This window comes from Lycorma delicatula, chromosome 7 (genome assembly GCF_047948215.1).
Source record: "Lycorma delicatula isolate Av1 chromosome 7, ASM4794821v1, whole genome shotgun sequence".
Lineage (NCBI taxonomy): Eukaryota > Metazoa > Arthropoda > Insecta > Hemiptera > Fulgoridae > Lycorma > Lycorma delicatula.
In genome coordinates, this window is record NC_134461.1 from 82,422,103 (window position 1) to 82,440,596 (window position 18,494).

The 18,494-nt window shown below is 28.9% G+C and overlaps 1 protein-coding gene across 5 annotated transcripts in view; it reads right to left on the minus strand.

Annotated features, from left to right (window-relative positions):
- The window catches only part of LOC142328177 (V-type proton ATPase subunit E-like), a 105,320-nt gene that overhangs the window by 50,486 nt on the left and 36,340 nt on the right, over positions 1–18,494 (minus strand). For 4 of the 5 annotated variants that reach the window (XM_075371732.1, XM_075371731.1, XM_075371728.1 and 1 more), the window contains exons 3-4: positions 4,921–5,096; positions 1,090–1,258 (exon numbers count right to left, since the gene is read on the minus strand). In XM_075371732.1, the coding sequence (XP_075227847.1) occupies positions 1,090–1,258; positions 4,921–5,096 (345 nt within the window). Of the gene's footprint in view, positions 1–1,089; positions 1,259–4,920; positions 5,097–12,033; positions 12,228–18,494 lie in introns of those variants that run through there. The other variant, XM_075371730.1, reaches the window with a different exon arrangement.

The window sequence follows — 18,494 nt, forward strand, 5'->3', positions numbered from 1 at the left end:
GCCCCTATAGTGTTGGGATGCCTGGATAAGTGGTGGAAAGATGGAGGGTTGAGTAAGGCAGCAGAATTGAAATTCAAGAGAAGCATGCTAGGGAAGACAAGAACGAATAGGATAAGCAGCAGTATGACTGGAGAGGAAATGAAATTGGGAAGCCTTGTTGAATCAATTGGAAGATCAAAAAGCTCAGGTAGTTTGAGCATATTGAAAGGATGGGTGAGGAAACTTCCAAACAGGATGATGCATGCAGAGAAGAAGACCAAGGGTTAAACAAAGAATGAAATGGATAAATACGGTGATGAAGGAAATGTACAAGTGGGGTGATGTGGTGAGAGTAATTAAAGAGAGGTGGTTCATGGATCGAGGCAGGTGGACAAATTTTGTAGAAGTCCAAGCTGAGGAAACTTGGATTAAAAGGAACTATGGATTAAAAGGCTGGTGAAACAGTTCAAAATATATCAATCCTCTTTTTATTTACACTCATCTCTTAATTTTCTAGTGAATTTTTTTTAAAGCCTAATTTCCTTAAACTCAGTTTTTATTTTATTGAATGTTTCCATTTTTAGTCTCGTTTTCAAAAAAAAATATTACTATTATTTGTATTATTATAAGTATAAAATTCTGGAACAATAAATTGAAGAGATTTCATAAGTAAACATTTTTTAAGAACTTACTTCAAAATATCACTGAAAATAGTTGCAAGAATGACTGAAGAAAATGTTTTATTATTTTTATTGCCCACCAACAAAGGACAAAAAAAATCGCAAAAATAAAATTTTTAACACTACACCAAATTCGTCTCCTTTCAACAGGTTTTTATTTACCAATAATTTAACAAAAATAAGTAACTATTCTGGATTACTAAAATAATATATTGCAGCCAAATTATGTAGAAAATCGTAATTGGTACCAACAAAAATAAACAGCACAAGGTAACTAGCTGGAATCTTTTACTTTCATTAATTATACTGAAAAAAATACTGATACAGTAAATTGGATTCACCATGACATGTCTCTTTAAATATCTTGAAAGTTGTAAGGATCCTTTTTAACTCAGAAAAAATAACCAGTGTAATAATATTTTATACTTACCATAACAAATGCCTGCAACATACATTTCTGTAAAATATCTCTATTATTTTCTTCATCTTCTGCTTTTTTTATCAATTTATTAAAAGCTTCATCTAATAGATTATCTACAACTTCTTGTCTATGTTTAAGCAGTTTCATTTTAGACTGGGTTGTAAGAAGTTGTTCTTTTCTGAAACAAACAGTTACAGTAAAGACAAATAATAAATATATTTATTACAATATTCAGGCAAATGCTGATCATTAATTAATATACAGTGCATTGTATTCGTTAATGTTATACAAAGATAATGAACCAAATTTAGTTAATATTATATAAAGAATCCTGAATTCACTGAAATTCTGACAATAATAAAATATTTTTATTCAGAAGTGGAAAAGTAAATCTTCCTTGGTAACAGACTTTTTTTGTAAATAGGAATTTATTCAAGAAAATGTCAGTTAACAATGTCAGACATAAAAATGTTTGTTTCATATTTCTACGATGTATATTATATGCAGTAAAAACAAATCTCTTTTAATTGAATAATTAGTTTTACTTGCTTTTGTATTTTATGTACCTTCGTTATTTGATGATATATAACTGACAATTATACATACTTAACAATTTAATCGTAGATGATACAAATAGATTATGAGATAATATAGAATCAATACGTTTACAATTTATAATCATTTTTAGTTTATTCACATTAAATTATTCTTCATATCATGTGAACAATAACTTAGCACATTTCATGTCCAAAATGACAAAGATGAAAACGACTATGACAATGGGACCATGGCACCGATTGTTCAGTTTAGTGTATATTAACATTTAAGTGAATTAGATTGTACAGTTTTAGTGTATATTTAGTGCATATAGATTTATAGAAATGTTCTTTGGGAAAAAATGATTCAGAATCATTTATAAAACCTAAATATAGAGGCTGGAGAAATAATACAGTAAAAATTTAAAATAACCAAGTATTACACAAAAATGATAATTCAATTTTTCTTGGTAAATTTGAATTTTTGTACTTAATGCTGTAAATTTTATTTAATTTTAAGCTTTTTTCTTAATATGTAATGAATTTTCCTTAAAATATAAGCATGGTAACATAGGATTATAAGACTATATAATATGATTATAATTATATTATAAATAAGATATGTTTATTAAGATGAACACAGCAATTCTTACTTATAACAATTTCTGTATTTTGTACATCTTGTGACTAAAAATCTGTAGAACGTACAAATCTAAAACATTCAACAAAAATGACAAGTAAATGTGTAAAACAATTTACTTCTATAAAAACAGTATGGTTTTAAGAATTATGAAGGTACTTATTATTATTTCAACACATTAGCTACAATATATTTTTAAGATTTAATCCTTGTGTTACAAGCCCCATTGTTCAGCATTTGTGTTTACACTGGTGTGTTATAGAAAACCCATATCTTGTAAGCTTTCATTTCTTTTAATGTTACCTGTCAGACATTTATACATCTATATGAGTTACTTAGCAATCTTATGAGCTGTAAAAATGCCTACGATGTTTAGGTTCCAACTATACCAAATTTATATATCCAGTATTTCACAAAGTTGTGGTAAATTTTACTTTTTGCTGCACAAAAGGAAAATTCAGGGGAAAGTAGGGTGCCTCACCATAGGCACTCATACAGAACATATGCAACCGGTGTATCATAGCCAACATGTTAAAAAAAATTAAGAGTTAAATTTATGAACTCGAATTACCAATTATTTCAAATGAAAGACTTTAGGTTTTTTTTAATGCTCCTTGTTAAACTCAGGCTATAAGTTTTTCAGAACAACGTTTTTTACTAATTGAATTTACTGTAATAAAAATAAGTGTTAATAATAAATACTAATACAGTTCATACAGTATACAGTTTCTAATTTTATTTTCAAATGAGTAGGCTTCTCAACAAATTAGCAATTAGGAGGTCTGCTCATATGCTTAATGTTGCAGAGTACATAATTTATATTCCATTATAAATGACCTTCCACTAAAACAACTGGTTATTTAGTACATAGGTAATTTAAAATAAATTTGTTTAAAGAAAAAGGGTTAAAAGCGAATTTTGATTTCAACAGAATTCTCTTCATAATGTTTTACCATATAAATTAAAATAGACCAATTAAATAGTGTTACAATTTACAAGCAGAATACATAAATTTAGGCTATAAAAACCAACTCTTGATATGTACAGAGGGAAAGAACCTTGTTAACTGTTTGTATGCATACAACTACCAAAACTTGTCTAGACTAATGCTGTATGTACAAGAACTAATTTACCTGTTTAATTTGTTGCATTGAGTAGAGCAGAATAATTTTTGTGCTGTGAAGTGTTATACTCTGTTGGCTTTAAAATGATTATTTCTGCTTTCAATATGTTAAATTTAACTTCAAAATATGTGATGAAAATTAGAGTGTGAATTAGAGTGAATTATGTGTAGAAAACAATGTTTTGGGTAATACACGTCTGTAAGATGAACACAAATACCAACACTTTAAGTAACAAGCATCTCTCAGACGGCATACTTTTTAATTACGTGCTTTTTGAAACCACACAGCACAACTGTTTAGCTTGGAATTTCACAAATGTTATTTACAATGTTTAACCTGAGCACACACTGAAGGTTTCATTTAACAAGTAGCGCTAAATTATAAAATGCAGAGAATGAGGAAACCTGACACGTCTTACCAGTTAAGGATTATTAATATGGAATTTTGATAAATCTAAACAGAGTGATGGATGTGGATTTGAAAACTATTATGTAACTATTATAAATTCCCATTGCTGATCTCCATGATGGAGTGGTAGCTCTTCTTACTATTAATTAGAAATTCTGGGTCTGAGTCCTAATCAAGCATAGAATTTCATCACACACTACAAAATTCATTATCATACATCATGTTGTTGCTATATAAAAAAATAAATAACTAATTCACTAGAAAGTGAAGATTACAATAGGAGTAGTAAAATTACTCTTCCTGAGGAAAAGTCTATGAAGTTCTAGGTTCTAAAATAAAAATTAATTAAAATTTCATCTTTATTTTCAATTCTAAATTTAGCTTTTGAACAAGAGATCAGTTAACATTAAGATGGGGGGAAATAGCTATGTCACTTATACCACTATACACATTTAATTTTATAAAAAGTTAATATTAGAGTGTGAAATATTCATTTTAACTGTTTTTAGAAACTCAGTCTGAGCTTGTAAAATTTTACTCTTAGTTGAGATAAAATACTTTTGTGCTATGACTAATAAAAATTAATACGGTGCAAACAAATGTACCATTTATCAAAGCATAAACTAAACCTGTTAATATAGATTCTAGAGTTTCTTACATCCAGAGTAAAATAGTACACATGCAGATAAAAAAGTACACAAGAAAAATTCCTTTAAAACTACTATTTTTGGATTTGAAACATCTGAAAGCCAAAAGTAATTATAACAAAATAAAGAAACAGGAGGCCAGAAAGTAAAAGGAGCTTTTGATTAAATTATTAGGCCACATTAAGAGGATTTTGTTGTTACAAAAATTATCTTAAAATGATTCTGTGAATGAAATTAAAAAAAGAATCTTATTAGAAGAAGAGTTACAGTCATTTGTTGACAAACTGAAAATGTTTTATCTAACCTAGGTCTGAGTTCCACAAAAACAAGATTTATTGATGAAATTGCAATAAATGAAAATGAAATAAATTATTTATATAAAGAACTTACATTAAGGGAAACATTTTTAAGAATTATGTAAAATAAATAAATGAATGGTAAAATAAAAATACAGTATTTTTGTTTATATCCAGATAGAGACTTACAGATTATTTTCTTTATACATAGATTTTATTTTTTTATCATATAGCTCAACAAGTTGTCTTCTACCATTTTGAACCATATTTCCTACAGTCAAATGATACTCTTCTTCAGTTTTATTACTTATTGCTTCAGCTTTTTCAAGACCTTCTAATTCAATAAATGCAACCATTCGGTTAACCTAGAAAAAATTAGAAGTAGAATTTATACTTTTAACTGGAATATAATTTTTTTTTTCAATAAAAGTAAATTACTCACTAGTAGATCTTGATCATGAAATTGTTGTAAATAAATTGTAATCTTTATTAACTTCAAGTGTCTACAAGTTATGGGAATGAAACTGTTCTAATATTCATTAAATTATGTAAAGACTTTTTAACATTAAAGAAAATTTTTATGACATTAAAAATTAATGTAAAATGTAAATTCTTAATTTATTAAAGAAACAGCTGTTCATTAGAGGTGAAATATGGCAGTAAATAATTCAGTTACGTACAGCATTAAAAAAAAAAAGCTATGTGGCAATTTAAAAGGCAGAAGAATCAACAGACTACTAAACTCAAGATTTATTATTATTACCAAAGTAACTGAAATGAACACTATTTTTTTTGTAGAATATAAACACATTGGGTTGATAAAGTTACTGTTAATTATATTTCTAATTTACCACATTACTAAAGATTCTTGATTTAAAAAGAAATCTGATGGGGACAACATATGAGTTGCTTGAAGTACTTAATATATTTTACAATGAGAGATGAGTAATTAATAATAAATCAATATATTTAAATTAAAAAAAAAAGTTAAAATAGGAGGTGAAGTCAGATTCAAACCGATGTGCCTTCCCCGAAGATCCTAAATATTTCATTAATTAAAATTTTATTTGGCTGTAACTCTGGAACCAATGAAAATAAGTACCACTTATGATACATTGTTGAAAAGCTCTCAATGAAGGCTTATTACTGCAGTTAAGAAAAAGTTCAAAATCCTTTTTTTGTATTTTGGGCTTTTTTGTACACTTTTAGTTCAGTCGATTACAACAAAAGGGGAGATGCACCACTAGATATTACAACAGACCTAACTCAATTTTTCAGCATCCTACGGCTAATTGTTTTTATGTACATATATATATATGTACACACAGATGTCATGGCAAAACTAGTCAAAATGGATTCAGGGATGGTCAAAATGGATTTTTCCATTGAAGTCTGGAAACTGAAATTTATCACGATCACAATACTTACTTTAATTTGTACAAGGAAGTAAAAATGTTTGTTTGTTGTTCCAAACAAGTCAATGGGATGGAAAGAATTTTCATTAGATGGTAAACTGCTTTCTTATCTTCATAGTTTATCAACAATTTTTTTGCATTATTTCATATGTGAATAATTCTTTTTCATTATTTTACTTAAAATCAGCAATAATTTATCAAAGAAATTACTCAATAATTTTAGAATTAACCAGTTATATTGGTACGAATCAGGTTACTCTTTTTAACTTTTGGTTAAGCTTTAATAGGATGTTAATTTTTTACTAATAAAGTTACCAATTATTAGTTAGATGGAAGATAATTTCAAAAAAAGGCTTGACTTGCTTAAAAGAAATATTTTTTGGGAATGTTAATATGAAAAATATAAAATATTATTTACTATTATATCAACAATATGACAGACATTCTCATTAAGAATACCTGAAATTAAGAATATCTACTTTCAGAAATATGCCATGTACTAAATATGTCAATGTCGTCTGAAGATCAAATATAAGAAATCAATGGTAAAAAAATAACTAGTATGAGCAAATTGATAAAAGAGAATATTCATTGATATATTGTACAAAATAAATAAAAATAATAAATAAATAAAAAAACACATCACATTTAAATACTTAAGAAGACAGAGAAAACAGCTTACAGATTTAAAAATTCTGGTACAGTGTAGCTTTCAGAACACAAAATAAAACAAAACAAATAACACACAGCACACTATTATTAAACTAGCCCTCTGGAGGATACATAATCTCAACTGTTTTAACAACATAATATTTTACATCGGTTAATCAAGACATTTTCAAACAAAGATGTAATGAACACTTAAAAGCTCTCTACAACAAAGTAAAATAACATTTGTTAACTACCTTATAGAAAAATAAATAATCAACATTAACAATCTTGATATAATACATATATAGTATAAAGAAGATCCCCATTTTAATACACAATGATAAATTAAATGAACTGACAGTTAAAATCACATACACTTTCGATAATGTGCTTAATAAATGTCTGCCTACATAAAAAAAAAAACACCATGAGCAATAGTATAGGCCGATACGGTTTGAAAACAGCAGCAATTCCCACCAAGGTCAATTGCAAAAGTGAACATTTTGAATAAGTTTTTAAAAAAGGTTTTATAGTACAATTTAATTCAGTTTGTACAAACATTAATGTTACTTAATTATTGGTTGCTATTAAATTGTAGAATTTTTCATGGCAGTATTTTTGTTAATTTAATTTTTTACTAACAAAGTTACCAATTATTAATTAGATGGAAGATAATTTCAAAAAAGGATTGACTTGCTTAAAAGAAATATTTTTGGGGAAAGTTAATATGAAAAATATATATTATTATTTACTATTATATCAACAATATGACAGACATTCTCATAAAGAATACCTGAAACCATCTATTTTTAGAAATATGATCCATTTACTAAATATGTCAATGTTGTCTGAAGACCAAATATAAGAACAGTTACAGTTTGGTTAAAAAATTAAATTTATACATCTTTTACCAACCATTTTCAATGATAAGATTTAATAAAACAATAATATTATAGTTGGTGAGTAAATTTTTATGAATTAACTTACCCTCATTAGATAAGAAGAGTGTGTTTTATAATTTTGGGGCAAATAAAAATAGAACTTTCTTGAAAATTATAAATTTTCAGAGGAAAAATCTATCCAGAAATGTATTTTATAGAGAGTCTGAATATGCGATAATGTATCCACCCAAAAATTATTTTTTTCATACTAAATTTGATAATTTTTAAAAATATATTATAATAAATACCGCCTCATCATTACATAATGATACTAGACCATTAAAAAAAAAATATATAATTGTTGAAAAACTCTGATCTAGACAGTAGAATATACTTATTGTTTTTCGACAAACTTCTGCACTGAGTGTTGCCCTATGCCTCATTGAGTTCTGCATCGATGTGTTGCCTCAGTACTTGGTGCATTCTCTATAAACAATTAAATCATTCATTAGCTCTTTTGTTTCACAATTTCTCACACTGACCCTCTCTTACAACAGTTAACTGATGTAAATGTTCTTCAGGCATTTCATTATAAATTTACATTTATTTGAATTCATCTGAAAGGCAATTACGGATCAAATCATGTTGTCAATCTCTTTCAGACTTTTTTTTTCTTTTGAGAAATTACTTTTCATGTATTTATGCATTTTTATACAGTTGTTACTCATGTACAATATCAGATTCTTGATTTCAAAACCTACACAAAGTTAGCCTCAAATCTTAAGTTGTTTTGAAAGAGTTCATTTTACTACAAAAGAACATTCTTTTTTCTAAGAGAATCTCTTTTGTTATAGGTTTGCCCATATTTCCATTTCAACAAAGTTACAAAACAAAAAGAAAAAAAATTGACTCAAATCTTTTTGTTGAAAATTTTTTATTTAAATTATTTAACCAAAAAAAAAAATTAGGTAGGAGAGCCAATACGTATGGCAAGGTAAAGCTAATGCTAATCGTGGTATTTCAAATGTACATTGAATAAACTCTCGTTGTATTCTAATGAATAATAAATTTCATTCTGTATGCAACTACTGGATGAATAAAAATTACTATTAATATTATACCCATGTTTTTCAAAATTTTTCATTATATTATTGTAAATAAAAACTTATAATTTATTAAAAAACATTTTGCTTCATTCACCTGTTTTAATATAGCTCCTTCAGTCATTACAGTTTTTTCCATTGTTATAATAATTCACAGATAATATAAAAGTATTTAAATATTATATCTATTTGATACTAATATTCAAATTTATAATAAGCAAATTAAAAGCTAGGATGAAAGTAAAATCCTTATGAAAAATACAATTCAATTAATCAAATAATAACAATAAATATTAATTTCAATTTATGTAGATTGTATTGTAATATGGTAATAATTTAATATGTTTATATGTAACATTAACACCACTGCTTGAAAACATATTTTTAGTAATTAATAAATATTTTTATTTTATATTTGATAAATGTTAGAATATATTAGTGAACAATAAATAACAGCTGATTTTTATTATTAAGTATGAAAAATAAAATTAACGTAAAAAAAAAATAAAACTATAAATATTTTTTTTACATACACTTAATTAAATATCTATAAGCGGTTTCCTCAGAAAAATGATTAGACAGATGTACATATTGAATGTTTGTAAAACTGACTTAAAGGAGGTAAAGGAGAGACAGCAATTAACTCTTTTATTATTTAGGTAGCGTACCCCGTCACGACTTCGCCCATAATATAGATGTAGCTTCACTCGCAATGCTTTTTTAATAGCAAACTTATTTTTTTATAAATAAAAAATACTTAATCAACAATATTGTATTTAGATTTTCATTAAATCCTGAAAAAACGGTAAATTAAAATTTTTATGAAAAATACTGAAGGAATATACGATAAACAATGAATTGCTGCCCAAAATTAAAGGAAAACAAAAAAAAGGAAGATAAGAAAATTGAACTCGAGGGTTATTTTTTTTCAAGGTCCGATCGATCGCGAAATAAAAACCCGCGCAAAAATCGGATGAACCTTTGCGCATATGTGTTGCGGAATGTCTCTAGTATGGCCTTCAATCACGCCACGTCATTTCGATTAGTTCTGAACACGTTCAGCTAGCACGTAAACATGTCTATAACAATAGCATCTCCCGCTAAGTGCGTGTGGAAATTCGATTTCTTCAGGCTGAGGGGTGTAATGCGGCTGAAATTCATCGACGAATAAGTAATGTGTACGGGGAAACTTCAACGAGTGACAGCAAAGTGCGACAATGGTGCAAGAACTTTAAAGCAGGACGTGCAGATGTTCATGATGCAGGCGGTCAGGGAAGGAAGCGAGTGTCAACCGATGATCTCGTTGAGCGAGTGGATGAGGCAATTCGAGAAAATCGTCGGTTCACAATTTCTGTATTGAGTGAATCGTTTCCTGAAATTTCAAGGTCGGCTCTCTACATCATTGTGAGTGAGAGACTTCAGTACCGCAAACTGTGTGCGAGGTGGGTTCCCAAGATGCTGTCCGACCATCACAAAACAATGAGAATGTACGCCTCCCTAACGTTTCTCCAGCGCTACCATATTGAAGGAGAAGATTTTTTGAACAAAATTGTCACAGGGGACGAGATATGGGTCCATTTTATTCCTAATTTAAAAACAAAGCCTTTTCCGGGCACATGTTTATTATGAACTTTTTTCATTATTCCAAACACAGAAATACAGCTGTAAAATTTAACGGCACTCTTCTGTAGCACTCACACACTCATTCTGTCGTTCTGCGCGCGCACACGATGTATTAATATTACTTATTTGACAGATGAAATGAATTACTTCATTTCCATGCTTTACCTACGCTTTTAATCCAACCAATTTTTTTTGCATGACATCTTCAATTATTTACTTTACATATTCTAATTTTCTAATTCCATTTTAATTTAATTATTTATTTATTTTAAATTTAATTTTAATTAAATATATTTAATCCCCTTCCTCTTCACACATTTACCTTTCCCCCTTCATCTTTCCTCTTTTCCCTTTCCAGTTCCTTTTCCCGTTTTCTCTTTCTTCCCTTTTACCATCGATTTTTCTCTATTTCCCTTTTCTCCCTTCTTCTCCGCGCGTAAATCGGTCCAGTAGTTTTTAGTCTATAGCGGACACATATATCGGAAACATTACAATGGGATCGTAAAATATTTAGTAGAGCGTATGTTGCTTTTACGTCCAACAGATAGCGTTGTTAACGCGATTTAGTTTCTTATCGATTTGAACCACTTAAAAACAAAATTTCGCAAAATCCTTTCTTAATGCACGCTTACTTAAAAATACGAAGATACTCTGAAAATTTCAAGTCTCTACCTATAGTAGTTTTGGTTGTACGTTGATTATGAGTCACTGAATCAGTCAGAACATTCTCTTTTATATAAAAGATTCTTCTGGCCTGGCAACATATAACAGCTGCCCATGTAAAATATTAAAATAAATATTTGTAGTTTGTGAAAAAATGCTATTCTTGACAAGGATTCAAACCCAAAAACTAAGGGTGAATGGCAGAGACACTACCATTCTACCATGAAGATCTAAAATTACAAAAAAAATTAATATTTTTTAAATTATGATTTTTGTAAAAAAAAACTAAATTTAAAACTGCACTACTAAAACTAAATTTTAGTTTTGGTTGAAACCAAATTAAAAACAACCACAAACAACCTAATAACCCTTAATTTGGAATAAAAAACAATTAAATGGATTATTTTTTTATTTTTCAACATTTTATGAGTAAATTTTACTAACATTTTTATCAAAAATTTTGTAATAACAAAATTTTTGTATTATTTAAAAAATGGATAAATAAAAAAAAATACTGCTTTTATGAAACAAAGTCAGTTGTAAAAAAATGCAAATGCAACCTACCGGCATATTGATAAAAATAAGAATGAGTAAAGCTGATAAATCACGTAAAGAGATTAGAATTTAATTTAAACTAAGGTTCTTTTGAATGAAAAACTTATTTCTGTTTTATTCTGAAGTTTCGTATAAATTTTCTTGATTGTTAATGTGAAAAACTTTAATATCAGATTAATATATCATTAGCTACAACAGTCAAAAACAAAGTAATGATCATAAAAAAAGGAAGATATCTTCAAATTGTTTATGTAAACATTGCAATTTTTTATTTGAAAAATGTTTGACTTAACTTGTTTGGAATGAACTTACACTGTATGGTCACCATAGAAAAATTCTCTTCTAAATAAATAAGCATCAAAATTTGCCAATTTAGTGGATTAGGATACGTAAAAGGAAATACATACGTACGGTCAAATTAACCTCTTCTTTTATTCATGTTAGATACTCCTACTCCTTGGCATTACAGCCCATGTAGAGTCTTGGCCTCCGTTTTGTTTTCATTACAGTCATTTTTTTACAGAGTTGGGTTCTGGAGGACCAGCATGTTTCTGTCAGGGATTTTCTTCCTTCCTTTAACCTACAGGTTCTAGTTTTAAGGCACTGGAAACTCGCCCTCATCCATTCCCTACAGGAGTATATGAAAAAATTCAGAAGTTTTAATGAAATAACATTTTATGTATTTTAAAAATGCATGTATGTAATTTAATAGGCGTACAAGGAAGTCATGTGGTGTCTACATCAGATATTTTATTTATGTGATAGTTTTTCTTCATAAAATAATGAATTATACCCAAAACGTAGGCACCGGAATGTGCCGATCACTAGCGGAAAATCCCGATTCCTTAATATCAATTTCTAATATTATTTTCGTTATATCAATTTTCATCATTCATAAAAAAATTTTTTTAAACAAAATGTTATCAATTTTGGACACCTAATAATCCCATTATTAGACGCCAGTCGCCAGGACAACCCTTTGGGAGGGCCTAGCTGCGAAGGGCGTGCCGTAGGCACGCCTCGGATCCTAGTATATCAATAACAGCTAAAAAATCTGTATTTTTTAAGAATCAAAATACATAATATCCTAGTGTCCACTTTTCAGATGAACAGTAAAATACTTAACAAAAACAGAGTAATAATGAAAAAAATAAAAAGAAGGCATTAAATCTTGTAGGTAAAAATAAATCAAATTATTGATATACCATCATAATTATTGTTATAAACCGGGTCAAAGCAGTTAGCTTTCGCTCAAGTACCTGCTCGTATTGGTGAGGTTTCCCTCATGGCACTTGATGAGTATCACCAGGCCATTTAGGCGATACTTTACCACACATTACTACCTACCGCATTCTTTATTCCAATGGGCTCCCTAACAGGAGGACTTCGTCAAGGTTGAAGGACTCCTGCTTTCATCTGGGATAGGGTAGCTGCACCAACAGTCTTAAGAGTAAAGGCTGCAGAGTCAAACATTTACCCAGAAAGGATCCTGTATTACCAGAAACCTCGGTACCCTGCCCACTCATATTAGCGAGGTTCTCCTCACTGCGCTTGATGAGTAACCACCAGGTCACTCAAAGTAAGACTTTACCACACATCATTACCATCGGCCGCATCCATTACCCTGGCGTGTTTTCTATACAGGCAGGAAATTTACCACCAGATGTTACTCCTATGGTGATAAATACCCCTATAACATCTAGAATAAGGTAACTGCACTGGCAGCTTAAGGGTAAACGCTGCGTGGTCACAAGTTTACCCGATAAACATATTTACAAAAGCAAACATATTTTCTTTTCTTTTCGTTTTGAAGTGAACTATTGATTAATATCCTTTTCATTTTTTACTGTACACATCATTTTGCAATACATTTTTTTTAAAGATGTTATCAGTGGTTTAGTTCTTTTGTAGCTGTTTTCTTCTTTATGATGTTACTCATGGAATAAAAGATTCTGATTTAACAATTACACCCAAGTTTTGTGGTAGATGATGCTACACAGTAAATAATTTACAACTTTGGCAAACTATATGTATATTCACCTAATGTTGTATCATTAGGGATAATAATGTTGTATTATTATAAAAGGGAGGGGAAGCAAGTATTCTTAGGTATTCAGCCATAAACTTATGGTGTACTACAGCAAGCTTACTGCATACATTTTTATTTTTCCAGCTATTGTGATAATGCTGCTATAGCTATAACGGGAAAGCCTATATAGTTTTGTGCTTTAAGGAGACATTAAAAATAGTTTTTTTATTTCAATTCTCCCAAGTTCAAAAATTCTGTTTTTATCAGACCGATGTTTGTGTGTATGTACGTATGTACTTGGTTTTATAACTCTGACCTTCATTCAAAAATACTGTTTTTATCAGACCAATGTTTGTGTATATGTACGTATGTACTTGGTTTTATAACTCTGAACTTCATTAACCATTTTCTTCGAACTTGGTAGACAGGCATTACCTTCGGGGGAGAAAGAATGTTACATTTTTTGCAAAAAATTGGAAAAAGGAGTGAGAGTGTTTTGGTTGAAATAAAATTTCAAATCTTTACTGGTAAACTTTAGCAAAAACCTTTGTTATAAAAGTTGAAGTTTTTTTTAATCAAGACCACAAATTACCAAAACTTTTTATTCAACATTAACTCTCCCCCAAAAATAACTTTATATAATTTTCTTTTTACATGACTGCCCAAAAAGGATTGTAATGTATTTACAGTGTATGTATCTATGTTTGTTCCAGCGTAGTAGTTCAGTGGCTTAACCGATTTAAATCTATGACCTTGCATTAGAATCCTTATGTCATTGAGAGTGTCATAGACTATATATGTATAAAAGAAGTTATATCTGTAACTGATAAACCTGGTTGGTATTATTATTTCTCTTTAACATGTTTTATCATATCTCTTTATTTCCATTTAACTTCTACATATTTTTTTCTGAACTGAAGGTAACTTTATACAAAAATTTCTCTGGTCCCATTTTGGAGGCTGCACTAGGTAAAATTGGGGATACGCCTGCGATCTAAGCATTAATATCTACAAACTTGCAGGTTTTCTTCGGTGGTATCTGAACATCCTCTTCCAAAATGAAGAAGATATATATATACTAAACATTTTTTTTTTAAATTATGAATATTCATTAAATAAATTAAAAAAAAAAAAAAAATTGTACTATATACAAAATTGTTGTCTGTACGCTGCTTAATTATCCTATATTAGTAATTGTTCTGAATTAAAGAGCAATTTTTTTTTGGCAGTCCGGTTATGAAATTTTTAATATTTATCTCTTTTTTTAGCTATATCTTGTTTCAGAAAAAGAGTTGATGGGAATTTTTTTGCATCTATATTTTTACATCAACAGGTTTTCAAACCTCTATAAATATATTTTATCCATCCAATAAAAAAAAATTTCTATGTAGTAATAAAAATTAGTAATTTTTATTACTGTAGTAATTTTTATTTTTTTTGTAGTTATTAAAAAATTTTTTAATTTCTAAAAAATTGTTTAAGAATTTTTTTAAAGTATAAATCCATCTCATCAGTTACCCATTGCATTTAATATGTAAAAATCTTCTTTTTTTTTGATAGCCCTTAATCTTTAGTATTTCTTGAAAAAAATGTTCACTCTTTCTTAGAAATTACAACTTTGTTTATTTAGAACTAGCTGACCCGGCAATGCTTCGATTTTGTTAGATTTGAGAGTGTGTGTGTGTGTATATATATATAGATTAAATTAACACAACTGAAAGTTTGACAAAACATTAAAAAACTGAACATTACAGGAATTCACAAAATTTAAACTTTCACTTTTGCCCTACTTCCTTATTTCTCTGTTTTCTATTTTTTACCCATTTCCCACTTTCCTTTTCAATTTCCCTTTCTCCTCTTTCTCATTTTCCGTGTCCCCTTTATCCTTTTATCTTTCACCTTTTCCCGCGCATAAATCGGTCCAGTAGATTTTAGTGTGCAGCGGACACACATACGAACATTGCCTTTTATACAATATATAGAAGAAGAAAGTCTGTATGTATATTTATCTGTTTGTTTCGTAAATATCACGACACCGGCGCCACCTAACGGGTATAGTTTTTGCAAAAATTTTTCTTCTCGCGTAACTAATGTGTATTCTGAATATGAACCGAGTCGGATCATATATAATTTTACGAAATATCTCGACCTCAACGCTACCTAGCGGGTTCAAAATAATTTAGAAACTTTCGCAGGCGTACCCATAACTCGTTAAAGTCATCGCAATCGAATGAATGGCATAGGACCGCATACGTGACAAACGAACAATCATACAAAGAAACATTCATTTTTATACATACCTGTATATAAAAGATTATGGCTGTATCTTTGTATTTTTTAAACAATTTTAAAACTCATTTTTTTAAATTTATTATCACCACTTAGGGATTATTTTCATACAAACGTTTTAAAAAAAAAATACTTCCCTTTGAGTATGGGAGCTCCCAAAATGAAAATTCATTTTTTATATAATAAATTTTGAATAGTCAAAACGTATTTTGTTACACAACAAAGAAACTAAAATAACTTTTAAAATCTAAGATAAATTTTTCAAAAAATAATTTGTATTATTTCACTGCAATATTAATTTGTTAATTAAGTGTATAATATTAAATGATAGAAAAAGTTATTATTTTGAGGGTGTAAAGTTAAAGAAGTTTAATAAAAGAAATAATTTTATGACTACGTTCTGGCTCATTAATCTTGAATTTTTTCTTATTGAAATTTTAAAATATAATGAAATTAAAATATCACAATTAATTTCCATTAGATATTATTACATTAAAAAAAACACCAATATGACAGTTGGTAATTCATATAGTATGGGTTAACTCATCACACTTTAGGTCTACTGTATGTATATATATGTAGTTTGCACAGAGTTCACATATTATTCATAATTGACTCACCCTGTGTGACTCAAATATGAACCATGACTCATGATACTTATTAGTTAATGTGTAAACACAAAAGATCAGTAGAACAGTCAGCAGCTGGAGTCATATGCATGTGTATGTGTGTGTGTGTGTGTGTGTTTGTGTATATATGTATACATTATGTATTGTGTATGATCTGTGATTTCACTCACCGCTAAAACGAGGGGAACATAGAGAGAAGCCAGGGTAACATAAGGGATAAGGGATGAATGGATGAAACAACACAAATGGGGATGAAGAGGCTCAAATAATAGAAGGGTATAAAATACGGGTGAGTAATACGATTGTTCTCGTTGTCCACCCTTCTGTCATTCTTTCTCTTTCTACCAACCCTCTCACAAGCTAAACAAGCATCTCAAACTCTTCACCCCTAACAGATTCTGCCTCTATTAGTCATCTAAATACTGCTGCACACCCACCACTCCAGTTGATCTAACACCACTCCACATGACTGCATCATATAGTGCCCTTTACACACCATAACAATGTTATTACCTCAATTTGATACTTTCCAGATTGGTTTCTTACTATATAAAATTTTAACGATCTATGTAAATATATATATTTCACCATTTTTATTTATTTCTAATTGAAGAAATAATTTTGTAAGTGATTGAAATAGTATCATTATCTCTTACAGGTCTTTGTTAATTGAACTGGACTAATAGTATTATTAGTAATCGATTTATTGATGAACTCTCAAAATATTTATTATTATACCATTTTTCTTTTCAAATGAAAGCAATGTAATAAGAGAAACCAATAATGTAAAAATATATACAGATATTTAAATATCAGATACAATATCTGTACAGTTGAAAGGAAATTGTATTTCCTTAAAATCTGACAATATATGGCAAATCTAAGAAAATAGCATCCAGGAAATTAAAGGGGATAAATAAAGTACAGATTAAATGTCAATGGTGAAAATTACATTTTATCAAGCGCTTCCTATAGATAGCTGAAGCTGCAAATTTCTGGTTGCAGTTTTACTTGTTTATTATCAGCTAATCACCGTATCAGTCAATCAACCAGAAGAAGAAGAAGCATGGTACGTTGGTTTCTTTGCTGTATGTGCTCACATTTTTATTGCTGGTTGAAGCACAAACTTTAATGAATTGAAAATGAACAGTGAGCCTCTATTACTGTGTTAGATGGAATTAAAGTGAATGATTCAAATCAGTCTAATGAATAATATTACAAAAACAATAGAATTAAATTTAAATTAAATAATATTAAATAAATTTTAAAAAAATTCTGTTTAAAAATAATGAGTTTCCCATGGGTACTGTATGTGAGGCAAGAGTATGTGAGGTATGCGAGCATCTCTTGGGAGGCTAGACCAATCATCACTATCAACTGGTAACAAACGGGGTGCCCTGGGGCACTGTTTTGGGAGGTGCAATGGGGGTGTTCTTATAATATCTCTGCAAACAAAACAAAAGCATGGTGCATTGGTTTGTTTGCTGTATGTACTCACATTTTTATTTTGAATGAAGTGCTTCTTGGCAAAATGCAACAAAGTAGCAAAAACTTTGCTTGCTTAATTTTTTTGGAGAATTTCCTTTTTTGTGTTGATAAAATAAAGGAAATTTATTGCAATTCTTTTATCTTTTCATTGCTGTTACAATTTTTGTTAAATTATTTTGAAACTTCTCGTTGTAAAAGTTTTTGTTATTGTTAACACACTAAATTCATGAATATTATTTAGTTACAATTGGCAAAAACATTTAACAAAATCATGTGTAATGAAACATAAATCATGTAACATTTTTATGGCGGGTTGTAGACCCACTTTTTTTCTAGTACATAATATTTAATAAACATTAAAATAATGCTTATGTATATTAAGTGGTATAAATATATGTGCTTGTAGGTAATCTGCCAGGTTGTCTCAATAAGTAACT